The 26855-nt window shown below is 42.0% G+C and overlaps 1 protein-coding gene across 1 annotated transcript; it reads right to left on the bottom strand.

Moving 5' to 3' along the window:
• Window positions 1–16891: 16891 nt before the first annotated feature.
• Window positions 16892–26081, bottom strand: ruvbl2 (RuvB-like AAA ATPase 2). The gene is made up of 14 exons (XM_071337384.1): window positions 25963–26081; window positions 25352–25406; window positions 25138–25193; window positions 24856–24997; window positions 22710–22839; window positions 22447–22513; window positions 21881–21987; window positions 21485–21578; window positions 21045–21263; window positions 20723–20841; window positions 18531–18650; window positions 18200–18329; window positions 17721–17838; window positions 16892–17403 (listed from the first exon to the last, which is right to left on the bottom strand). Exons 1-14 carry the CDS (start codon window positions 25972–25974, stop codon window positions 17381–17383), a joined length of 1392 nt encoding a protein of 463 aa, XP_071193485.1. The 5' UTR covers window positions 25975–26081; the 3' UTR covers window positions 16892–17380.
• Between the last annotated feature and the right edge of the window lie 774 nt (window positions 26082–26855).

Genomic DNA, 26855 nt, shown 5'->3' with positions numbered 1-26855 from the left:
CTCCCTCCATTTCACTCTCACTCTCTTGACCCAGAAATACAAGCACAGGGACAGAGTGATACAAATACAGACACATACAGACACCTGGTAACCAGTAAACGAATACAGACAAATACACTTACAGACTGACGGCAGTCTATAATTGCTTGTGCCATCATAGAGCGTAGAGAATATGTCATTTTAAGATGCAAACTTGAAACATTTGGCTCACATAGTGTACAAGGTCACCAAATCAGATAGATACACGTATCTGATTTATGTCCATGAGTAGTATACACAGTAAAATACGCACAGATACGCATATCAAATGTATGTACTGTATATAGTACTCATAACAGTCAGATGTTATTCCGCTGGTAGCAATCAGTGCATTCAAGTTAGCTAGGCAAGACAACCACAAATCACAGGCTTAAGTACATTTTTCCTCAATAAAGTATATAGATATCAGAGAAGTCGGTGCTAGGAAAAATAGACAAGAGCAAGTGTTATTTATACCTTTATTTAACTAGGCAAGTCAGTTAAGAACAAATTCGTATTTTCAATGACAGCCTAGGAACAGTGGGTTAACTGCCTTGTTCAGGGGCAGAATGACAGATTATTATCTTGTCTTTAGAGGGAGGGAGGGGGGGTTGGGGGGGGGGGGGGGGGGGCGTGCGTGCGTGCGTGCGTGCGTGCGTATTTTGCTGGGCTGGTGTGGTAGAGCTGAGAATGTAATCACCTTGAGAGGAATAACATAACCATAACACTGGGCTCACCTCACTGTAGGGATTCTCTGTTCTGTTCTCCCGCTAGCTAGCTAACTAGCTAAACAATACAAGGGCATACTCAGGTTTCAAGCTGAGATACTGTACGTTTTGTAGTGTAATGCCTTGAGGTGGTGGGGAAATATGAGTGTTGAGATTCCAGTCTAGGTAGATTCCAGTTGGGTATCTACTGTCAACTCCTGGTGATGACAAAACACTTCTCTACCAGAAACCTTCATCATTCTCTTGTGAATTTGGTCAAATCCAGGGTGAACAAGTTAGCAACCTCTATCCTTCCTTCCTGTTGGAAATGTCTCAATCCATTCAATCAATTAATAAATCATACATTTTACGACATCACAATTGATCCCGGGGAAAGCACATTAAACTAATGGAACTCATACCGTAACTCATGATAAAGACTAGTCCAGTGCCCATTTAGCTGAGGGGTATCAGAGTGCTGTGAGAAACCAATGACCTGTGACCTGTGTATCAATACTGAGAAGGGCTCCACTGACCCCTGGTTCCTGACTGTCCTAGCCTCCCTTGGCCTCCCTTGCTTACCAGGCCCAAAATAAACCATTAAAAAGCACTGAGGCCTGTTCGCTCTGTTTGACAGACATGGCGTGTGTGGGTCTGCTCCGCTGGAATCTGGGGTGTGGGGGAGAGAACCTATAGGGGATCTGGGTGGGAGAGTAGCTACAGGCTACACACAGGGGTCAAATTAAGGAGGGATGTTAACTAAAAATACATTATTAATACCCTTCCCTGCCGGCACAAATACCATTCCCTTGCCAACTTTTGACAATTTGTTCCCTGGCTACAGGCAGAGAGCTGAGTTCATCGTCAGTGGGCTGGTGACCTCTGCCAGAATAGAAATGGGGGAGGCATAGAATCATGTCAAAAACGATCAAACTATCAAATGTCTCCACAACATGAGAGGGGTGGAAAGAGACCGTGGCAATGGGGACATCAAAAATCAGCACAACAGGCAGAATGTTATAATGAATTTGAGTGTTTTTGAGCACTTGTAGCCCATGGGTTGACAGTGGATAAGAGTACATACACAACCTTTCAACCCATATGGATATACAGTATAATAATTGTTATAAAGTACTATGTTCTATTCAATCCACTGGTGTGCGTGGCCAAAGAGCTCTATGACATGAAAATAGAGCTCTTTGGCCACGCACACCAGTGGTGGGTTGCCGTTGAAAGAAGAATGCAAAGTACCCAATATTTAATGTAAAATATGGTGGTGGATCTTTGATGTTATGAAGCTATTTTGGTTCCACTGGTCCTGGGGCCCTTGTTAAGGTCAACAGCATCATGAACTTTACCCAGTACCAGGACATTTTAGCCAAAAACCTGGTTGCCTCTTGCCAGGAGGCTGAAACTTGGCTGCAAGTGGATCTTCTTGCAAGTACCCAAAGCACACAAATCCACAAAATAATGGTTAATTTATCACGTTTGTTTTAAAGGCTCAGCGATGTATCTTTTTTGTATTTTTTGTATTACTTGTTAAACACATTTTTTTTCTCTGAACAATAGCATTAGTGTGGTGGAACATGTTATGTTTCTGTGTTCTATTCGTGGGCTTATCTATTAACTAATTTCTGTGTTCATGCTAGTAACTGATTGAACGAATTCTCACTATCAGTATCTGCAATTTGGTAGTATGCCCAGAACCTTGTTTTGAGAAAGGATATCTCAGTTTCAAGTTCTCAGCTTAGAGAGAAGAAGCCTCGTGAGGTATTGGTCTGTCACATGCATGACCCAGTATTGGTCGGTCACATGAAGGAAGCAAACGTTAATGATTCATTAATTATGAATGATGAATAAGATAAATCATGCAAATATAACTTGTCTGTATATAAGAGAACTTACGGGACTGCCCCGGGTAGAGATCCTGATCGACATGTGTACTTGGTGCATTGAGTTGGTTGGAACCTCTCCAGCACACTGATAATAAAGAATGATTCACTTAAGATTGACTTTGAGTGTCCCTGTGTAGAATTTCCATGACATTAGTATAAAATATATATTCAGCACCAGTCAAAAGTTTGGACACACCAACTCATTCAAGGGTTTTTCTTTATTTTGACAATTTTCTACATTGTAGAATAATAGTGAAGACATCAAAACTATGAAATAACACATAGGGAATCATGTAGATTCTTCAAAGTAGCCACCCTTTGACTTGATGACAGCTTTGCACACTCTTGGCATTCTCTCAACCAGCTTCACCTGGAATGCTTTTCCAACAGTCTTGAAGGAGTTCCCACATATTCTGAGCACTTCAGCTTTGCCAAGAGCGTGCAAAGCTGTCATTTAAAAATATATATATATATATTTCACCTTTATTTAACCAGGTAGGCCAGTTGAGAAAAAGTTAGCATTTACAACTGCGACCTGGCCAAGATAAAGCAAAGCAGTGCGATAAAAAACAACAACACAGAGTTACACATGGGATAAACAAAAGTACAGTCAATAACAATAGAAAAATGTATATACAGTGTGTGCAAATGAGGTAAGGAGGTAATACATTAAATAGGCCATATTAGCAAAGTAATTACAATTTATCAAATTAACACTGGAGTGATAGATGTGCAGATGATGAATACTGGTGTGCAAAAGAGCACACAAAAAAGTAAATAAAAACAATATGGGGATGAGGTAGGTAGTTGGATGGGCTATTTACAGATGGGCTGTGTACAGCTGCAGCGATCGGTGAGATGCTCAGATAGCTGATGCTTAAAGTTAATGAGGGAGATATAAGTCTCCAACTTCAACGATTTTTGTAATTTGTTCCAGTCATTGGCAGCAGAGAACTGGAAGGAAAGGCGGTGTTGGCTTTGGGGATGACCAGTGAGATACAGTGGGGCAAAAAAGTATTTAGTCAGCCACCAATTGTGCAAGTTCTCCCACTTAAAAAGATGAGAGAGGCCTGTAATTTTCATCATAGGTACACTTCAACTATGACAGACAAAATGAGGGGAAAAAATCCAGAAAATTACATTGTAGGATTTTTAATGAATTTATTTGCAAATTATGGTGGAAAATAAGTATTTGGTCACCTACAAACAAGCAAGATTTCTGGCTCTCACAGACCTGTAACTTCTTCTTTAAGAGACTCCTCTGTCCTCCACTCGTTACCTGTATTAATGGCACCTGTTTGAACTTGTTATCAGTATAAAAGACACCTGTCCACAACCTCAAACAGTCACACTCCAAACTCCACTATGGCCAAGACCAAAGAGCTGTCAAAGGACACCAGAAACAAAATTGTAGACCTGCACCAGGCTGGGAAGACTGAATCTGCAATAGGTAAGCAGCTTGGTTTGAGGAAATCAACTGTGGGAGCAATTATTAGGAAATGGAAGACATACAAGACCACTGATAATCTCCCTCGATCTGGGGCTCCGCGCAAGATCTCACCCCGTGGGGTCAAAATGATCACAAGAACGGTGAGCAAAAATCCCAGAACCACATGCGGGGACCTAGTGAATGACCTGCAGAGAGCTGGGACCAAAGTAACAAAGTCTACCATCAGTAACACACTACGCCGCCAGGGACTCAAATCCTGCAGTGCCAGAGGTGTCCCCCTGCTTAAGCCAGTACATGTCCAGGCCCGTCTGAAGTTTGCTAGAGAGCATTTGGATGATCCAGAAGAAGATTGGGAGAATGTCATATGGTCAGATGAAACCAAAATATAACTTTTTGGTAAAAACTCAACTCGTCGTGTTTGGAGGACAAAGAATGCTGAGTTGCATCCAAAGAACACCATGCCTACTGTGAAGCATGGGGGTGGAAACATCATGCTTTGGGGCTGTTTTTCTGCAAAGGGACCAGGACGACTGATCCGTGTAAAGGAAAGAATGAATGGGGCCATGTATCGTGAGATTTTGAGTGAAAACCTCCTTCCATCAGCAAGGGCATTGAAGATGAAACGTGGCTGGGTCTTTCAGCATGACAATGATCCCAAACATACCGCCCGGGCAATGAAGGAGTGGCTTCGTAAGAAGCATTTCAAGGTCCTGGAGTGGCCTAGCCAGTCTCCAGATCTCAACCCCATAGAAAATCTTTGGAGGGAGTTGAAAGTCCGTGTTGCCCAGCAACAGCCCCAAAACATCACTGCTCTAGAGGAGATCTGCATGGAGGAATGGGCCAAAATACCAGCAACAGTGTGTGAAAACCTTGTGAAGACTTACAGAAAACGTTTGACCTCAAAGGGTATATAACAAAGTATTGAGATAAACTTTTGTTATTGACCAAATACTTATTTTCCACCATAATTTGCAAATAAATTCATTAAAAATCCTACAATGTGATTTTCTGGATTTTTTCCCTCATTTTGTCTGTCATAGTTGAAGTGTACCTATGATGAAAATTACAGGCCTCTCTCATCTTTTTAAGTGGGAGAACTTGCAATTGGTGGCTGACTAAATACTTTTTTGCCCCACTGTATACCTGCTGGAGCGCGTGCTACGGGTGGGTGTTGTTATGGTGACCAGTGAGCTGAGATAAGGCGGAGCTTTACCTAGCAAAGACTTATAGATGACCTGGAGCCAGTGAGGGACAGCCGTCATCAAGGCAAAGAGTGGCTACTTTGAAGAATCTCAAATATAAAATATATTTGTTTAACACTTTTATGGTTACTACACGATTCCATATGTGTTATTTAATAGTTGTGATGTATTCACTATTATTCTACAATGTAGAAAATAATAAAAATAAAGAAAAACCCTGCAATGAGTAGGTGTGTCCAAACTTTTGATGGTTCTGTATATTTTTTTAAATGTCAACATCGAAAATAGCTCAGTATATGTTTCATTTAAACAATAATTTCGTGGCTCTTATCCCTACTCAACCCCTCTCCTATTCTGTATAGTGAGGGATATGATAGATATGCTCAGCTTCACACTGTGCTCCACCACATCTTGGCACCCCACTGTGATATCTGGAGGGGTATCACAGTGGGATGTGTTGACGTGTAAAGGTGCAGAGAGCCAGGAGGATCAATGAGAGAAGAAGATTAAGAGAGGGAAAGATCCGACTAGAGGAGAGTAAAGTGTCTGTGAGCTTTCTCTCCCATCTCTCTTCTCATGCAACTCTCAGGTGTTTGAAGTTAATCTGACCATAGCCCCTCTTTCTCCTTTTGACCCAAGCCCAGGTGTAAGGATGTGTGAGATATGGAAGGGTGGGAGAGAGGCTTACCATGTCAAAGAGATACACCCTAAAACCCCCATAAGCAGGCAATGTCAGAAATGTGACTATCAATGGAAAACCATCACACTCCCAAAGAGTTTCGGAGTTGGTGTGTAAAAATAGCAGTCCAGGTATAGTGTGTCTGTGCAGAATAAAGAGCGGAACTACTCTATTTTTTTATGTAAAAAATATCACACTTGCTTTCAGACCATGGGGTTGTGGCTCGTGTGGGTTCCAACTGGGCACACACTGGTCGAATCAACGTTGTTTCCACGTGTGGAGCTGACAGAGGAACATTTCACCTATTCACCATCTCTTATAGGAGGAGAGAAAAGCCCACAAATGGACATGGAGTCACACCTTTGATGGTGCAAAAAAGGTGTTGTTTGCTTTCCCACACTAAAAACAAAGTTCTCGCTCCAGTGACAAAAACAGGCAGCGCTCAGCGGCACAAATATTTTGGTGTCCAGCCACAGCTCCTATCTACAGCCTACACATGGACTGGGTTGTTGGCTGGCTGGTGGTGCCCACTGGCCTCCTGGGCCTGGCCTTGGCTAAACATAGCAGGTCTGGATCATAACCAGGGCCTATATTCAGGTCTGGACCAAATCCAGGATAACAGGGCAAAGAGGAGAACATAGCAGGGCCCCTATTCAAAAGCGACGATCTAGGATCAGGTCCTCCGTCCATATAATCATACTCATTATGATCTATAAAGGCTAAACTGATCCTAGATCAGCACTCATACTACTTTGTGACTACCAAAACCAGGACAGCAGGGCACTGAACACTTATATGAAGATGCATGTTTTTGAGGATGAAAGACGAAAGGCCTCAACATATAATATTCCCAACATTTTTGATGCCTGACAAAAACTTTCAAATAAAACATTTAATAATAAAACTGCAGGCGCATTCAACAGTGCGCAGGTATCCATCTTTTTTTGTGCTCCCTAATAGCCCCTTTTAAAACGTCGATTGAAATTCCGTTCCTTTCCCCAGTCCATCAATAAACTTGGCACGTTGCAGTGGGGGGGGATAGTCAGGGGGGATGTGCAGAGAGAGAAGCACCATAGATCCTAAATGCAGTTTAAAATTCACAACACATATAGCTTCAGCATGAGACGGAGGTAGGCAGTGTTAGATACCGGAGCTTTGAACTGCATCACACCGTCTGCACTCCATATACACTGTACACATACTTTACTCCGCACTCTCTACTCCGTGACCTGGTAATGGTCTAGTGGACGAAGAGAGCGTCAATTCATTAGTAGGCAAACGGAAGACGGTCCTCTCCTCCTCAATAGCCTCCTTTTGGCGAGGAAGCACAAATGTATCCTACCTGAGTCCTTTGCAGAAGGGTTTTGAAATCTGACGCACCCCCTTGGAATCAGCTATTGTCTTCTCGAAGGAGAAAAGCATGCAAACATTTAAACACGATATGCTACTTATCCTTTTATCTATAAAATGTCTTGCACAACTGGCTACATTTGTTTTTATAACATAATTATACATTTATTTTGGGATTCCACCCTGTAAACGTAATTTGCCTGATGACACGCGATTGAGTCTCCTTTCATACAAGCCCATTTTCATCCACCTTCCCTCTCGTCACCGTATCGCCTCGATCACCTTTGACCTTTTTCAAAAGAAGGTCAGAGAGGAGGCAGGAGTTGAACAAATCCAATTGAGAAAAGGCCAGAGAGAGAGTGATTGAGAGAGAGAGAGAGTGAGCGCTAGAACAAGAGAGAGCGAGATTGATCGATGCTGCAGAGGAACAGATTGCTTGGTTCCCTTCTGGACAGCCACTGGACATCTCCCGTTACTTCCCACACACACACACTGTGCCTACTGTACACCAACACCATTGCATAACAGTCACAGTGCTCCAGCTCTGCATGATGCGCTCCTTTTAAAATGATAGCACAGGGCCTCTGAATATTCAAATCAGCATATAGCCCACCAGGGGAGGGGAAGGGAGGGCAGTAGTCTATCTTTCTACCATTCTGCACCTCACCATCTACCCATCTGCCCAATCATCTCCCTCGCTGTAAAAACCCACCCATCAATCCAATCATCTTTCTCCCAGTTAAATGTATCCCCCATGACATTGATGCCCTAAACCCAGGGAGGCATCGGTTGGAGGGAGGGAGCGAGCAGCAGAGGATCCATCAGGCCCCAGTGGGAGGGAGACAGGCAGCGAGCAGCGGCCCACACTTAGGCAGCATGGGTAGGAAGGGGATTTATGGGATGTGGACAATCTGGATAATCCAAGCACCCATCCTCGCACGATAACACACACACACACCTTCCCACCATAGATAACCAGATGTGTTAAATATTCATATCCCGTAGGAGGCCGACAGCAACCAGGCAGGCAGATCCTACCAATGGACACTGGCATCTTGAAATCTGATCTCATTTGTCTCTGAAACCTCTGAAACTTCACCCTCACATTTGACAACAGCCAGTGAAAGTGCAGGGCGCCAAATTCAAACAACAGAAATCTCATAATTAAAATTCCTCAAACATACAAGTATTATATACCATTTTAAAGATACACTTGTTGTTAATCCCACCACAGTGTCCGATTTCAAAAAGGTTTTATGACGAAAGCATACCATGCGATTATGTTAGGTCAGTGCCTAGTCACAGAAAAACACAGCCATTTTTCCAGCCAAAGAGAGTCACAAAAAGCAGAAATAGAGATAAAATTAATAACTAACCTTTGATGATCTTCATCAGATGACACTCATAGGACTTCATGTTACACAATACATGTATGTTTTGTTCGATAAAGTTTACATTGTCGAACAAAACATTTACACAAAAATCTCAGTTTACATTGGCGCGTTATGTTCAGTAATGTTTTGCTTCAAAAACATCCGGTGATTTTGCAGAGAGCCACATCAATTTACATAAATACTCATCATAAAATGTTGATGAAAATAAAAGCGTTACTCATGGAATTAAAGATATACTTCTCCTTAATGCAACCGCTGTATCAGATTTCAAGAAAGCTTTACTGAAAAAGCACACCATGCAATAATCTGAGTACAGCGCTCAGGCACCAAAACAAGCCATACAGGTACCCACCATGTTGTGGAGTCAACAGAAGTCAGAAATAGCATTATAAATATTTACTTACCTTTGATGATCTTCATCGGAATGCACTCCCAGGAATCCCAGTTCCACAATAAATGTTTGTTTTGTTCGATAAAGTCCATAATTCATGTCCAAATACCTCCTTTTTGTTCGTGCGTTTAGTTCACAAATCCAAATTCACGAGGCGCAGGCACTTAGTCCAGACGAAAAGTCAAAAAAGTTATATTACAGTTCGTAGAAACATGTGAAACGATGTATATAATCAATCTTTAGGATGTTTTTAACATAAATATTCAATAATGTTTCAACCGGACAATTCCTTTGTCTTTAGAAATGAAAAGGAACGCAGCTCGCTCTCACGGCCAACAGCCAGCATGTCTGAGCTCATGGCATTCTGCCAGACCTCTTAGTCAAACAGCTCTTATTCGCTCCCCCTTCACAGTAGAAGCCTGAAACAAGGTTCTAAAGACTGTTGACATCTAGTGGAAGCCTTAGAAAGTGTAATCGGACCAAATTTACACTATCTTGGATAGGCAAAGACTTGAAAACCTACAAACCTCAGATTTCCACTTCCTGGTTGGATTTTTTCTCAGGTTTTTGCCTGCCATATGAGTTCTGTTATACTCACAGACATCATTCAAACAGTTTTAGAAACTTCAGAGTGTTTTCTATCCAAATCTACTAATAATATGCATATCTTAGCTTCTGGGCCTGAGTAGCAGGCAGTTTACTCTGGGAACCTTATTCATCCAAGCTACTCAAAACTGCCCCCCAGCCATAAGAAGTTAAAGGTCCACTCAATGATTTTTACAGTTATTTTTTACCCTTTAAATTAAATGACATACAGTACCTTCGGAAAGTATTCAAACCCCTTGACTTTTTCCACATTTTGTTACGTTACAGCCTTATTCTAAAATTAATTTTCCTCGGCAATCTACAAAATCCCCATAATGACAAAGCGAAAACAGGCTTTTAGACATGTTTGCAAATGTATAAAAAATCAAAAATCAAAATACCTTATTTACATTCAGACCCTTTGCTACGAGACTTGAAATTGAGCTCATGTGAATCCTGTTTCCATTGATCATCCTTGAGATGTGTCTACAACTTCATTGTTAAATTCACCAGTGGTAAATTCTATTAATTCAACATGATTTCAAAAGGCACACACCTGTCCCACAGTTGACAGAGCAAAAACCAATCCATGAGGTTGAAGGAATTGTCCGAGACAGGATTGTGTCAAGGATCAGATCTGGGGAAGGGTACCAAAAAATGGCCCCATCATTCTTAATGGAAGAAGTTTGGAACCACCAAGACTCTTCCTAGAATGCCAAGCGTCACGTCTGGAGGAACCCTGGCACCATCCCTATGGTGAAGCATGGTGGTGGCAGCATCATGCTGTGGGGATGTTTTTCAGTGGCATGGACTGGGAGACTAGTCAGGATTGAGGCAAAGATGAACGGAGCAAAGTACAGAGGACCTCAGTCTGTTGCAAAGGTTCACCTTGCAACAGAACAACAACCCTAAGCACCCAGCCAAGACAACACAGGAGTGGCTTCGTGACAAGTCTCTGAATGTCCTTGAGGGGCCCAGCTGGACACCCGAAAAGGCCCTCATCCCCGTCATTCGTAGGAGAAAGAAACAGAGGTTTCGCGGAAGGAGATCGTGGTGTCTTTTGAAGATCAGGCGACGAGTGGCTAATCTACCTTTGCCATCGGTACTATTGGCCAACGTACAATCGCTGGATAATAAAATGGATGAACTAAAAGCAAGTATATCCTACCAACGGGACATTAAAAACTGTAATATCTTATGTTTCACCGATTCGTGGCTGAACGACGACATGAATAACATACAGCTGACGGGTTATACACTGTACCGGCAGGATAGAACAGCAACCTCTGGTAAGACAAGGGGTGGCAGTCTATGTATATTTGTAAACAAAAGCTGGTATGAACAGCACGATATCTAAGGAAGTCTCAAGGTTTTGCTCGCCTGACATAGAGTATCTCATGATAAGCTGTAGACCACACTATCTACCTAGAGAGTTTTCATCTATATTCTTCGTAGCTGTCTATTTAACACCACAAACCGATGCACCACAAACCGAGACCGCACTCAATGAGCTGTATACGGCCATAAGCAAACAGGAAAACTATCATCCAGAGGTGGCACTCCTAGTGGCCGGGGACTTTAATGCAGGGAAACTTAAACCAATTTTACCTAATTTCTAAGAGCATGTTAAATGTGCAACCAGAGGGAAAAAACTCTAGACCACCTTTACTCCACACACAGAGACGCGTACAAAGCTCTCCCTCGCCCTCCATTTGGCAAATCTGACCATAATTATATCATCTTGATTCCTGCTTACAAGCAAAAATTAAAGCAGGAAGCACCAATGACACCAATGACCAAAAAGTGGTCAGATGAAACAGATGCTAAGCTACAGGACTGTTTTGCTAGCACAGACTGAAATATGTTCCGGGATTCTTCCGATGGCATTGAGGAGTACACCACATCAGTCACTGGCTTCATCAAATCAAATCAACAATCAAATCAAATGTATTTATATAGCCCTTCGTACATCAGCTGATATCTCAAAGTGCTGTACAGAAACCCAGCCTAAAACCCCAAACAGCAAGCAATGCAGGTGTAGAAGAACGGTGGCTAGGAAAAACTCCCTAGAAGGCCAAAACCTAGGAAGAAACCTAGAGAGGAACCAGGCTATGAGGGGTGGCCAGTCCTCTTCTGGCTGTGCCGTGTGGAGATTATAACAGAACATGGCCAAGATGTTCAAATGTTCATAAATGACCAGCATGGTCAAATACTAATAATCACAGTAGTTGTCGAGAGTGCAGCAAGTCAGCACCTCAGGAGTAAATGTCAGTTGGCTTTTCATAGCCGATCATTAAGAGTATCTCTACCGCTCCTGCGGTCTCTAGAGAGTTGAAAACAGCAGGTCTGGGACAGGTAGCATGTACGGTGAACAGGTCAGGGTTCCATAGCCGCAGGCAGAACAGTTGAAACTGGAGCAGCAGCACGGCCAGGTGGACTGGGGACAGCAAGGAGTCATCATGCCAGGTAGTCCTGACGCATGGTCCTAGGGCTCAGGTCCTCCGAGAGAGAGAAAGAAAGAGTGAAAGAGAGAATTAGAGAGAGCTTACTTAAATTCACACACGACACTGGATAAGACAGGAGAAGTACTCCAGATATAACAAACTGACCCTAGCCCCCCGACACATAAACTACTGCAGCATAAATACTGGAGGCTGAGACAGGAGGGGTCAGGAGACACTGTGGCCCCATCCGATCAATAAGTGCATCGATGATGTCATCCCCACAGTGACCGTACGTACATACCCCAACCAGAAGCCATGGATTACAGGCAACATCCTCACTGATCTAAAGGGTAGAGCTGCTGCTTTCAAGGAGCGGGACTTTAACCCGGAAGCTTATAAGAAATCCCGCTATGCCCTCAGACAAACCATTAAACAGGCAAAGCATCAATACAAGACTAAGATTGAACCGTACTACACTGGCTACGACGCTCATCGGATGTACAAAAAATAAATTTTTAAAAAACTTTATTTTATTTTATTGAACCTTTATTTAACTGTGCAAGTCAGTGACAATGCCGGCCTAACCGATGTGGCAGGGCTTGCAAACTATTACAGACTACCAAGGCAAGCACAGCCGAGAGTTGCCCAGTGACACAAGCCTACCAGACGAGCTAAATAACTTCTATGCTCGCTTTGAGGCAAGTAACACTGAAACATGCATGAGAGCAGCTGTATCAGCTGTTCCGGACGACTGTGTGATCACGCTCTCCGCAGCCGATATGGGTAAGACCTTTAAACAGGTCAACATTCACAAGGCCGCCGGGCCAGAGGGATTACCAGGACGTGTACTCCGAGCATGCACTGACCAACTGGCAAGTGTCTTCACTGACATTTTCAACCTCTCTCTGTCTGAGTCTGTAATACCAACATGTTTCAAGCAGACCACCATAGTCCCTGTGCCAAAGAATGCTAAGGTAACCTGCCTAAATGAATACCGACTTGTAGCACTCATGTCTGTAGCCATGAAGTGCTTTGAAAGGCTGGTCTTGGCTCACATCAACACCATTATCCCAGAAACCCTAGACCCACTCCAATTTGCATACCGCCCCAACAGATCCACAGATGATGCAAGCTCTATTGCACTCCACACTGCCCTTTCTCATCTGGACAAAAAGAACACCTATGTGAGAATGCTGTTCATTGACTACAGCTCAGCGTTCAACACCACAGTGCCCACGAAGCTGATCACTAAGCTAAGGACTCTGGGACTAAACACTTCCCTTTGCAACTGGATCCTGGACTTCCTGATGGGCCACCCCCAGGTGGTAAGAGTAGGCAACACCACGTTTGCCACGCTGATCCTTAACACTGGGGCCCCTCAGGGTTGTGTACTTAGTCCCCTCCTGTACTCCCTGTTCACCCATAACTGCGTGGCCAAACACGACTCCAACACCATCATTAAGTTTGCTGACGACACAACAGTGGTAGGCCTGATCACCAACAACGATGAGACGGCCTATAGGGAGGAGGTCAGAGATGTGAGCAAGAGGAAGGAGCTGATCGTGGACTACAGGAAAAGGCGGGCCGAACAGGCCCCCATTCTCATCGACTGGGCTGTAGTTGAGCGGGTTGAGAGTTTCAAGTTCCTTGGTGTCCACATCACCAACAAACTAACATGGTCCAAATACACCGAGACAGTCGCACGATAAAACCTTTTCCCCCTCAGGAGACTGAAAAGATTTGGCATGGGTCCACAGTTCCTCAAAAGGTTCTACAGCTGTACCATCGAGAGCATCCTGACCGGTTGCATCACAGCCTGGTATGGCAACTGCTCAGTATGTGAGCGTAAAGTGCTACATCGGGTAGTGCGAACGGCCCAGTACATCACTGGGGCCAGGCTTCCTGCCATCCAGGACCTATATAATAGGCAGTGTCAGAGGAAAGCCCATAAAATTGTCAGACTCTCTGCTACCGCTTGGCAAGCTGTACCGGAGCGGCAAGTCTAGGACCAAAAGACTCCTCAACAGCTTCTACCCCAAGCCATAAGACTGCTTAACAATTCATAAAATCGCCACCGTATAATTAAAATTTACCCCCCCCCCTTTTGTACACTGCTGCTACTCGCTGGTTGTTTGTTACCTATGCATAGTCACTTCGCCCACACCTACATGTAAAAAATTACCTAAATTAGCCTGTACCCCTGCACACTGACTCGGTACCGGTGCCCCGTGTGTACAGCCTCGTTATTGTTACTTTTTTATTTTAGTCTACTTGGTAAATATTTTCTTCTTCTTGAACTGCACTGTTGGTTAAGAGCTTGTAAGTAAGCATTTCACGGTAAAGTCTACACTTGTTGTACTCAGCGCATGTGACACATTTTATTGATACACCTGGGCAGTTTGTCATGGAAAGAACAGCTGTTATTAAAGTTTTGCATACTCAGTATGCTCTTATCTGTGTACTATTGTCTCACTGATGTTCTTTATTCTGAGTCCTGACCAGGAGATCCCTCTCTCTCTGTAAATAATTCCCATCATTACCATTCATGTTACTGCTGACTGAGCCATTCACTGTGGAACGTTAATGGTTGGTTTAGAGAGGTACTCTTATCTCAGTGACACTGGGGAAACCCTATAGCTTACTACACACTCCAAGACCTACCCTTACCTCATCCTTGAAACCCATTCACCACCCACTGCCCACCCCCCTCCGCCTCCCTCGCAGCCAGCCTGTCAGTGTCTCCCCCTGCCATCCTGTCGGTCAGACGCCTTCCTTCACTGTCTCCCGCATGCCCCCCTCCCTCCCAATAAATGTGTAGGCTGCAGGATTATCTTTTTTACACAATTCCTCTTTCCGTTCAAAGCAGTATGGCCCTTTGTTCTGCATGGTTATTTTTTAACACACTTGGCACCATATTCGATGTCCGTGCCCCCGCGGAAATCTAATTAGCGTCATAAAAAAATCCCCATAAAAAAGATATGTTTAAATTAGAGACGTTTTTTTTTTGCAGGATGTCTCAATCCACCGATGTCAGCCTTCCACAGCGCAGTTAGTCAGACCAGGAGATATCCCGAAAATCGGTCTTCTAACGAAAATGTCTGTAGTGTTTCTATGGAAAGAGTGGTCTCCATTTTGCTGTACGATTTTACTGTACAAGTGTCAAGGGACTCGACTCGTTTGAAAGTAACCTGGTACCGGACCGAAAATTGAATGGAAGTGGATGGGTCATTTCCACGTCCAAAGGTAAACGGATAGTAATTCCAGTTATATTAGATTAGAAAAATCATGACCTTATTTCATTTAGATATAGGACAGACACTTCAAAACAGTTCTTTATTTTGGACCGTTTTTCGATTTATGAATCTGTCATTCAATGCATTTCTATAGGTTTATAGTGTTAAGGCCAGATTCAATGTTTCATCAAAAAAACATTTTTGGGATACCTGCAAGGGTCTAAAATTCTAAATAAAATAGCCAAATGATCCTCGGTTGGAACATCTTAAAGCATCCCTGTGTCCGTCTATCAATCCACAATATCTCTGAAGGTAGTGGGGGTCAATTTAACTGCATGGGTAAAACCTTATATACCTCAAATCAAAGATCAAAACCACAACTAAGATCATGTCTTGCCTTTACAAACTGGATTACATGAAATAATGCATTCAATACTAACTTCATAGTTAGTACAGATTTAATTCAATTTAAGCTATTTCCTTTAGAATATTAGCTAGTCTTGGCCCATTATGAATGGTCTTTCTCATATCACAGTAGATACTATGCGCTTTGCAACACCTAAACCAAATATAGTTAACCTCCACCACTTAATGTAATTAATCAGTAATTAAATGCCAACACATGAATCAAAGGATATACTTAAATTAACACCTATAATGAATAGTGATCAAACCAAATCGATAGTAACATAACACACTATTATTTTTGGACATATTTATATATATTTTTTGCTAGGTAGCATTAGTCGGCTCTACCTGCGCCAAATCTTCAGTATTTGTCATCTTTTTTAGCACTTTTATTTCCATGACTGAAAAAAACACATTTTCTCATGAGCTCTCATCTCTCTGCTGCAAACAGTGAGCAGTAGGTTCGGAACATCAAATCACAATACATATTGTATCAGCCAGTGGTGTAAAGTACTTAAGTAAAAATACTTTCAAGTACTACGTACGTAGTTTTTTTGCCATCTGTACTTTAATATTTTTAGATAACTTTTACTTCACTACATTCCTAAAGAAAATAATGTACATTTTACACCATACATTTTCCCTGACACCAAAAATGTTAAATTTTGAATGCTTAGCTGGTCATCCCTACTGCCTCTGATCTGGCAGACTCACTAAACACAAATGCTTTGTTTGTAAATTGTCTGAGTGTTGGAGTGTGCCCCTGGCTATCCGTAACTGTATTTTTTAAACAAGCAATGGTGCCGTCTGATTTGCTTAATAAGGAATTTTAAAGGATTTATACTTTTACTGTTGATACTTAAGTACATTTTATGAATTACATTTACTTTTGATACTTAAGTATATATTTAAAAAAACAAATACCTTTAGACTTTTACTCTAGTATTTTACTGGGTGACTTTCACTTGAGTCATTTTCTATTAACGTATCTTTAATTTTACTGAAGTATGACAATTGAGGGGCTCAAGGGGCCATTGAGGCCCCTTGAGCTTCGGGAAGATGGACATGAGACATGGTCCTTCACTGCCATCTACAGTACAGAGATGCACAGACGAAAGAGGCGGTGCCAACTTCGGTCTTTGAGATACTCATTTTATTTCCCAAAAAAATAAAAAATAAAAAGCACACCACATCCTGATGTAACAAAAGGGGTACCCCATGAGGCTGGCTTTGTAGTAGGGAGAAGGTGGATGTACTGTACATAGCACTTGAGGTCTTTGTGACAGAGAAAATGTATTTCTTTCAAATCAAAAACATTTTACTCAACTCTTTAAAAGAACATTGCCAACATCTACATTGCCTTTGTTTCATGAAGTTAAGCGTTGTAAATCAATGCACGACAACACTACATTTTAGGCAATTACATAAAATATATGACAAAAAAAAAACATCTAATCAAAAAGTAGGTTTCATGTACATTTAAATTCAATGAAACAATAAACGGCATTTAAAGACAAAACCAAGTCAACACAGTATCAGAGAAATGGAGTATGGCAACAAAACAAAAAAACAGAAGAACTTCACAGGAGAACGTGCTATAAAAATGATCTGCAGTCCGTATCAATTAAGAGGTGTCCATTGTAGGTTCTGAAAATCAAAGAGAGATACAGTAAGAGTCACTACACCCATTATACCTGCCCTCAAAGTACATCTAAGAGGTGCATTTCCCATAGATGTAGGTTAGGCATCTGCTCATGCAGTAGCAGTTTATGACCTTGTCAACTTACAGTGAAAACATTTCCCAACTTCTATCAAAGTTGCTTTAAGAATCAAAATGTCCACCTCACACAATACAGGAACTTCATGCCAGGGCAAAAAACAAAATGTGCACCCCTTTGGGTCCCCAGGACCAAGGTTAAGATATACAGCTCTATGACAAACAGACAGATGAACAGCAGACTCACGTGTTGTTTCATTGAAAAGGAAGGAATCTTGGTACTCCTTCATGTACTGTGAGGATCTGGACTCGTCCAGGAAGAGAGAGTAGACCCTCTTAATGTCCTCCACCTGCACCTCCGTTCCCTGAGAGAGAAGCACAAACATCTATCACGCACTGGAAACTCCCAGCATCAACATCGAAATGGTTCCACAGCAAGAAAGCAGTAAACAAGGAGACTAGGGGATGCCCTGCCCAGATATCTGCTAGTTCTGTCTTTCAATAAATGAATTCGACTTGAATGAATATAATTGCATTAAACAATGAATCGGGTAAAATAAGGATATATAAGGAGAAACAAACATGAGAATGCATACTGTGTGACTGTTTGGAATGCCGAGAATTCAGAGTAGTTCTTACATCAGTGTGTGTATGGATGTGAGAGGCTTGGCTCACGCCGTGCATCACTAGGTAAGTGTGTATATGAATGAATTGGCTGAAACTCACCCTGCGCTTGCGACACACCAGGCCTGCGGTGCTGATGAGCTGGATGGCGTAACGCAGCGATGTCTCCTGGCCGATACGTGTCAGGACAGTGTGAGCTTCCTCACTCAGCTCCACATCCTCCTCCTCACACCTAGACAGGGACACAGAATAGAAACATAATTTCAGATGGTGTTTCAGTCCAATATGGGAATAGGTTTTCATCTGGAATCAGCCTTGAACATAATTTTCAATCACTATGCAGACCGTCTGCAAACTTAAATCATGTAAGGCATGGTGCAGCTTGTTTGCTTGCTAAAGCACAGGCTTGGAGTGTTAGAGGGGGGATTCTCACCGGATCTTGAGGATCTGCCGTGTCTCTTTCTCAGTGTAGGGGGAGGTAGCAATGATGAGGAGGCGGTCCAGTAGATCTATGGGGATACCATGGGGACTCTGGTAGTTGGTGCCTCGGATACTGACAGAACAGAGGGGTTAGAGAAAGTATTTACCACACATACGGTTTGAGGCCAAGGAAAGTTCTTGAGAAGCACTACTTTAAAACGGACAATCTGCAGTCCAAACAATAAAGCGTTCACCACCCCACCTCTGTTTCAGTAAAGAGCTGAGGGATGGGGCTGGAGAAATGTAATCAAATTCATAGACAGGGCTATCGATGTAAGGACGATCCATGATATCATAGTTAACCATGTTTGAGGCTATACAGTGTTTGTTTATAATTTCATCGGGGTCGTTCTATATGAATTTCCTATTGATTTGAACAAAACCTTCCATACATATTTGCCCGTGTTAGAACTGGACGACATGGGTCCCGTTATGTCTCGCGAAAACCAAACATTGAATCTACAGTAAAAACCTCATGGTTTGGAGATGCTTTGCTACCACTGGAAAACTTTCCATCATTGAAGGTACCATGAATTCTGCTCTGCATCAGAATAATTTAATTTAAATTTGTATCCCGTTTCCCCGTGATATACAATTGGTAGTTACAGTCTTGTCCCATCGCTGCAACTCCTGTACAGACTTGGGAGAGGCGAAGGTCGAGAGCCATGCGTCCTCCGAGACACCAAGCCGCACCGCTTCTTGACACACTGCTCGCTTAACCCGGAAGCCAGCCGCACCAATGTGTTGGAGGAAACACCGTACAGCTGGTGACCAAAGTTAGTGTGCATGCACCCGGCCCGCCACAAGGAGTCGCTAAAGCGCGATGGGACAAGGACATCCCGGCCGACCAAACCCTCCCCTAACACGGACGGATGCTGGGCCAATTGTGCACAGCCTCATGGGTCTCCCTGTCGCAACCGGCTGGGACAAAGCCTGGGATGGAACCCGGGTCTGTAGTGACGCTTCTAGCATTGCATTGCCTTAGACCTCTGCGCCACTTGGGAGGCTCCATCAGAGAATTCTTAAAGAGAATGTCATGCCATCCGTCGGTAGCTGAATCGCAGCAAGACAATGATCCAAAAGACAAGCCCAAAAAGACACATTTCAAATTTTGGAATGGCCTAGTCAAAGTCCAGACCTTAAACCAATGGAGATGTCGTGGCAGGAACTGAAACAAGCTCGAAAACCAACAAATGTCTGAGTTAAAGCAGTTCTGCATGGAAGAGTGGGACAAAATTCCTCCACAGCGATGTGAGACTGATCAACTACAGGAAGCGTTTGGTTGCAGTCATTAAAACCTGTTATCGAATGTAAGGGGGCAATTACTTTTTACACAGGGGCATTGGATGTTGCATAACTTTGTTTATTAAGTATCACGTTTATGTTATTTGATCACTCAGGTTCCCTTTATCTAATATTAGGTTTTGGTTGAAGATCTGATAACATTCCCTGTAAAAAGCATGCTAAAATATGTTTTTAAATCTGAAAGGGGGCAAATACTTTTTCACTGAACTGTATATGAACGAACGTTTTAGATCATGGATGTTAATTAAAAATTAAAAATAAATAACAATTCAATAAATTCTAAAATAGTCTTGATTACCATGTTCAAAAACTTTCAAATTATATCAAACCTAACTGTTTATCTTCTTCAGTAATGAGGACATGGATGTCTCATGGTAGGGTGGGGTATGCAAAATGGGTCAACTTTGAGCACTCTCCTGAATGTTTTGGCATTTAGGTCCAAAAAGTAACTTTCTGACCACTTCTATCATGGGCAAACATGTATGGAAGGTTTCGTTCAAATCAAAAGGGGTGTCAGTTAGAAATGGATTGAAATCATATATGATTGACCCATTTTTCACAAACTATGGAGTAAAACAAGCTTATATTCTGGGTTCTAAACTAATGAGGCTAGGCTTAAGTTATATTCTTCCAAGAATCAATGGTATAAACAGTATCATTATTTAAACATCGAAAAAATTGATGAACCAATAACATATTGCCCCTTTAAACTACTGGCAAAATTATATGTTATCTTCACGCTGGTTCTAAACATGTCCCCAACCTCATGTTCTTTCTTAGGCCAATAACCACACCCAGATGATAGTGGGAGCAGTCGAAGACTGTAGGGTAGAAAATTACCGTGTGATGCCTCTGTTGGTGGCCATGATGAGGACAGGTGAAAGGTCACTCTCCAGGGCTCGGTTCAGGAAAGAGAAACACTCCATGTCCAGCATGTGCACCTCGTCGATGAAGAGCACCTGGAATGACACAAATGAAGAACTCACTCAAGGAAGGCTTTGAATTGAACATTAAACACTGACCATTTCGGGCCAGTTTTCCAGACAGAGATTAAGTCTAGTCCTGAACTAAAAGGCACTGTCAATGGGGAATTGAGCAAGCTTTTTAAGTCCATGACTAGGCTTAGTCTGTGTCCGGGATACCACCAAACACACACACTCACCCCAGGGATGATCTCAGCCTTGCCCTCCTCCCTCCACTCAGACACCTTGGCATTAATCTGTTCGCGGACCTCAGACTTGATCTCTCCGGTATCACCAGAGAACAGGGCCAGGAACCCCTGTGTACGGCTGTTTATGACATCTATCTCATGGAGGGACACTGTGTGCACCACCTCCTTCCTCTTCTGTAGCTCCCCCTCAGGACATTGGACAAACTGTGTCTGGAGGAGCACAAAGCAAACAGTAGATTATTAAAAAATTCTCTCACAGAAGCCATAATTAAACATGAATCCTAGGCAATCGTAAATCCTAGGCAAATTCAAATTCACAATGCAGAGAAAGTCATGGTAGCAATGCTGCTGACTATAACTCAGTGGAGCTTAATTCAATGTTCAGTTGTATCGCGCCACTGTAAACACAAGTGTCTAGGACCAATGTGTACCTGTGCTCCCATAGCATCGTAGTCTCTGGCTCTGGTGAAGGAGCGGCCCAGCTTGCTGATCTTCCCTGTGGCTTTATCAATGGTGATTACATCCCTGGGAAAGAGTGGGAGATCAGCACATTAGGTCAAGCCTTTGGATTTATAGAGCTGAATGAATGACCTCAAAGTCATACTACCACAGCGTGCAGAATAAAGATCTTTATCGTGTTCATTAGGCACCAAGTGAAGGAAAACCGACCGAAACCAGGAGGGTCTACCCAGACCTGTCCAATAACTAACGCTGTTTTAATTGTTATGTCTCAATGAGCACGACCATGGTCAATGGCCCCTAGTGATGAGTGTGTACTACAGCCCTTAGTGGATGATAAGTGTGCACTACACCTTAGAAGAACTCACCCTGCCTGAACTCGTTCTTTACTGAGGCTCTCGATCATCTTACTGCCCAGGTCATAGATAGTCTCCATCTCTGTAGTCTTCAGGGTCAGCTTACCCACTTTAGCACCCTACAAGCAGCAACAACAGGTTAGAAAGTGTACTGGGAAGTGGGAAAGATGGTATGTGTGACAAAACATTTAGTTTGATACTTTAAACTCAAGTGTGCTAAAAACTCTGGCGTTGTGTGATGTATTGAGCAACGAATGAACACTGAAGTTTCAATAACTTATGAAACATTGAGTGCAGCCAAAATATTCCACCCAGAAATCATATTATCAACTCCCTAAAATGAATATCCTTTCACTGTGATACGCATCTATAATAAGGCTGCTGCTGTTAAATTAAATACTAACAGACCCGTCTCTCTCTTATCACCAATCTGTCTCTCTTATTAGAAGACAATCACAGACTCAAATTCAATTGGTCCATCAGTACATCTCTCCAATATACACCTTATGAGTATGACTCAAACTAAACATAGAGAGCGACAGAGCACAGCGAGAGAGTTGAGCCGAGTCAGAACTCACCGTTCCAGTGGCTGGTCTGTCAATCTGAATCTCCACCACTTCTCCTTCAATGATCTCAGTCTCCTCTCTGCAAACACACACACACACACACCATGACTATAAATTAATTTGAGAACAAAAACATACCAAAACGAAATACTAATGTATACTCCATTCCCTCGTTCTCACACACTGTGGTATATAAATGTTGATTGTTAACTTAAAAACACGACAAATTCCTAAATTAGGCCAATAAAGTCAACCGAGAAGAAGCCTGAACTCACTTGATCCTGACTCCGATGGCTTTCCTGAAGGCCTGGCTGAGGGCCTCAGTCTTGCTCATCTCCAGAGAGAAAATCTCACTGCCGGCCATGGCTGTGAAGGGGGTGTCTGTGCCAAGGGACTGGGCAATACCTGGACAGGCAAGAGGGATCACCATCATCAACAACAGTCAAATAAACAGGTAAATCCAAATAATTTATAAAATCTATTTTGATGATGCTTAACCCACCAAATTATTTGTGGTAGTGGAAGAAGTGTTCTGATTTAAAATGTGAAAAGCAGACTAAGATTTAACGCTCTATTTAATGCGCTCTAACTTATCGAGAAAGTGGTCAAAATGACTGTGATTTCTTTAATGTAGTCAATGCGGTTACTAAAACAGCTGTAACGTTTGATCGGTAGAAGTTATTTCTGTTATGATTTTAGATGTGAAAAGCAGAGAAGTAGACTTAAGATTCCACACCCACTAAGTTTGTCTAACTTCTTGGGAAGGTGGTCAATGTAGCTGATTTGTGTAAAACTGTCTTCTTTTTTTTATACAGTGAATAGAATGTTGGTTGTTTTTAACAATGAGATCTTTAGAACGTTGAAGAAATCCCATGAAAGTTGCAGAGTTTTTTTTAAGGTAGAAAAGTTGAATAGTTTAAAAAGTATGTTATCAAAAAGTTGAATAATAGTAACTTAATACATACCAGTCTAAATGTTTTAAAGCTTAAACGGTTTAAGAGTAGTGTGCTGAATAACAGTAAAGTCAGAAATGCTTAAAATATTTAAAGTGGGGACTTTCTCTTTCGCAAGTCCCATTAACGAAAACACACAAAAAAAACAGTCATTAGAATGATGAGAAAGAAAACCAAGAACTGAATAACAGTTGATGAAGTAAACATCGAAATCATAAAACTGTAATCAAGAGAGATTTAAAAGTGCAATAGGGCTGCCCCCAATTTGTCGACTGGTCGAATGTTTGGTTAGGTTGTTGGTAAACCGAGATTGTATATGTTTAAGTCGAGCAGCACACACAAACACACACAGTTGAAGTCGGAGGTTTACATACACCTTAGCCAAATACATTTAAACTCAGTTTCACAATTCCTGACATTTAATTATAGTAAAAATTCCCTGTCTTAGGTCAGTTAGGATCACCACTTTATTCTAATGTGAAATGTTAGAATAATAGTAGAGAATGATTTATTTCAGATTATATTTCTTTCATCACATTCCCAGTGGGTCAGATGTTTACATACACTAAATTAGTATTTCGTCTGCAACTAGTGAACGCGCTTCGTGAGTTTTGATTTGTTTACCAAACGCGCTAACAAAAGTAGCTCTTTGGACATAAATGGACATTATCGAACAAATCCAACATTTATTGTGGAACTGGGATTCCCGGGAGTGCATTCTGATGAAGATCAAAGGTAAGTGAATATGTATAATGTTATTTCTGACTTCTGTTGACTCCAACATGGCGGATATATGCATTTGTTCTCGGAGCACCGTTCTCAGATTATAGCATGGTTTGCTTTTTCCGTAAAGCTTTTTTGAAATCTGGCACAGCAGTTGCATTAAGGAGAAGTATATCTTTAATTCCATGTATAACACTTGTATGTTCATCAACATTTATGATGAGTATTTCTGTAAATTGATGTGGCTCTCTGCAAAATGACCGGATGTTTTTGGATCTACTGAACATAACGCGCCCAATGTATACTGAGATTTTTTTTTTAGATAAATATGAACTTTACCGAACAAAACATACATGTATTGTGTAACATGATGTCCTATGAGTGTCATCTGATGAAGATCATCAAAGGTTAGTGATTCATTCTCTCTAATTCTGCTTTTTGTGACTCCACTCTTTGGCTGTAAAAATGGCTGTGTTATTCTGTGAATAGGCACTCACCTAACATAATCGTTTGGTTTGCCTTCGTCGTAAAGCCTTTTTGAAATCGGACACTGTGGCTGGATTTACAACAAGTCTATCTTTAAAATGGTGTAAAATACATGTATGTTTGAGGAACTTTAATTATGGGATTTCTGTTGTTTTGAATTTGGCGCCCTGCAGTTTCACTGGCTGTTGAAGAGGTGGGACGCTACCGTCTCACGTACCCTAGAGAGGTTAACATAATAATATGAGCCATCCATCAGTACCCATAGCGATGGCAGTTTTCCCAGTGCCAGGTTGGCCAGCAATCAGGACAGCCCTGCCAGCGATGTGGCCATCTTTAATCATCTCCAGGATGAGACCAGCTGCACGACGGGATGCCAGCTGGCCAACCATCCCCTGGGACACCTGGAGGGAGGAGAGGAGAGAGAAGGAAGAGAATGAGAAGCAGGTTGGATGATGTAAGGGGGACAACAAAACATGGGGCCAGTGTCTGAGCGGTGTCACAGTAGTTTGAGAAAGGCTGATTATGATTGTTGGTTGTTTACCTGGCGAGGTTCCAAGGCATCATCCAACCCAAGCCCACGGATGTGAGAATGAGCTCCTAAAGGGGAATACAAAAATGTAGTCACATCAGGTAAGAGGTGGAAAAACAGGTGAAATATTGAGTTAATGATTTAGATACTTGTCTAAATACAATGCAAAACATCTCTGGACTTAGCAGAGTTCAATTTACTAACGTTGTTACTTCGTGGCCCTTACCGATTCTCTCAATCCTGGTGATGTCACGGACTTCTGGAACCTTCGTAGTCGCCATCTGTTACAATTGTGATAACGTATGAGTTCTGATTACTGAGGTAAGTTTGGGCAAGTAAACTAACGCTGAGAAGTTTAGAAACGATTAACTTAACTAGATATGTTCAGTCGGTCAATTGGTTGTCATAGTGATATAACCTACCCACAACAAAGTTCGCCCAAACCGTAAACCGCTGGCCCTTCAATTATAACTAACATTAGCTTTGCTAAGCCAACTGTCAACATTACATTGCATCTCAAGCTGGTAGTCAACTTTGCAGCAATAACATTATCTGCGCCATTATAATAGTACACTTTTCCTATGTTGACTCCTAAAAAGGTACAATACCGTTTGCAAGCGCTAGCACGCTTACGGTTGCACGTTAGCTAGCTAACGGTAGCTAGCTAGCTTCATTCATATAACTTCCCAACACTATCATCCTGTTCAGGGCAGGACCTGAGAGAGCGAAGAAGTCTAACATATTCACATAATAAATGTAACATTGCTATAGTTTACGGTCTCAAGAAGAGGGGAGGACATTGCTAATTATTTTGACAAATGCATGATGCCGACTCACCTGTGCTGCCATGTTCGCAAAAATGCGGCGCTTGCTGAGTGAGTGCACAAAGAAAATTCATCCGATGTGCCACCTGAATCGATGGGAAAGGTTCCGCGTGCATAACCACGAATTGGAGCAGGCGATACACATTTTTTTTAACTGTTAAGTGGTTAACAAATTACCCAAATACTATGATTTTTTTGTATTATATTTTCGACTATATAATTCACACGTCGTATAATAAAGAGTCGGTGCAAGTAATGGGCTGTGTAGTTAATAACATAAACACACCTCGAATAACATCTGCTAAACACGTGTATGTGACCAATAACATTTGATTTGAATGCCAAAATCGCATTGCTCGAGTAGGCCTAGGCTAATAATGCCAATGATTATGTGGCTGCGCATATCACATTCGAGCTACGGGGTTTATATTCATGTAGGCTACGATTTTTAAAAATTCACTCTCAACTGTAATGCTGCGTTCAAAACAATTTGGAACTCGGAAAACTCCGACTTCAATGCTTTAAAAAATATAGTTTTTTCCTGAGTTGCCAGTTGTCTTGAACGCACTGAAGTCGGATGTCGGAGATTGCCTAGCTCCCCGTTTTTTTTTACGTGGCAAGCGGTGTAAAGCACTTTAAAGTACTACTTAAGTAATTTTTAGGGGTATCTGTACTTTACTATTTATATTTTTGACAACTTTTACTTTACTACATTCCTAAAGAAAACAACGTACTTTTTACGCCATACATTTTTCCTGACACTCAAAAGTACTCTCCATTTGGAATGCTTAGCAGGACAGGAAAATAACAGAAAATCTCTGCTCATCCCTACTGCCTCTCATCTGGCAGACTCTTTAAACACAAATGCTTTGTGTGTAAATTAGTGTTGGATTGTGCCCCTGGCTA

Source organism: Salvelinus alpinus, chromosome 13 (genome assembly GCF_045679555.1).
Source record: "Salvelinus alpinus chromosome 13, SLU_Salpinus.1, whole genome shotgun sequence".
NCBI classification, from domain to species: domain Eukaryota; kingdom Metazoa; phylum Chordata; class Actinopteri; order Salmoniformes; family Salmonidae; genus Salvelinus; species Salvelinus alpinus.
This window is presented reverse-complemented; position numbering and strand designations above follow the sequence as displayed.

Excerpts from the sequence above, each read along its gene's own strand:
- ruvbl2 (XM_071337384.1), bottom strand. Across the intron at positions 21,264-21,484 it reads ACGATGCTATGGGAGCACAG|ACACAGTTTGTCCAATGTCC; the intron begins GTACACATTGGT and ends GTGCTCCTCCAG. Across the intron at positions 20,842-21,044 it reads AGGCTGAGATCATCCCTGGG|GTGCTCTTCATCGACGAGGT; the intron begins GTGAGTGTGTGT and ends GTGTCATTCCAG.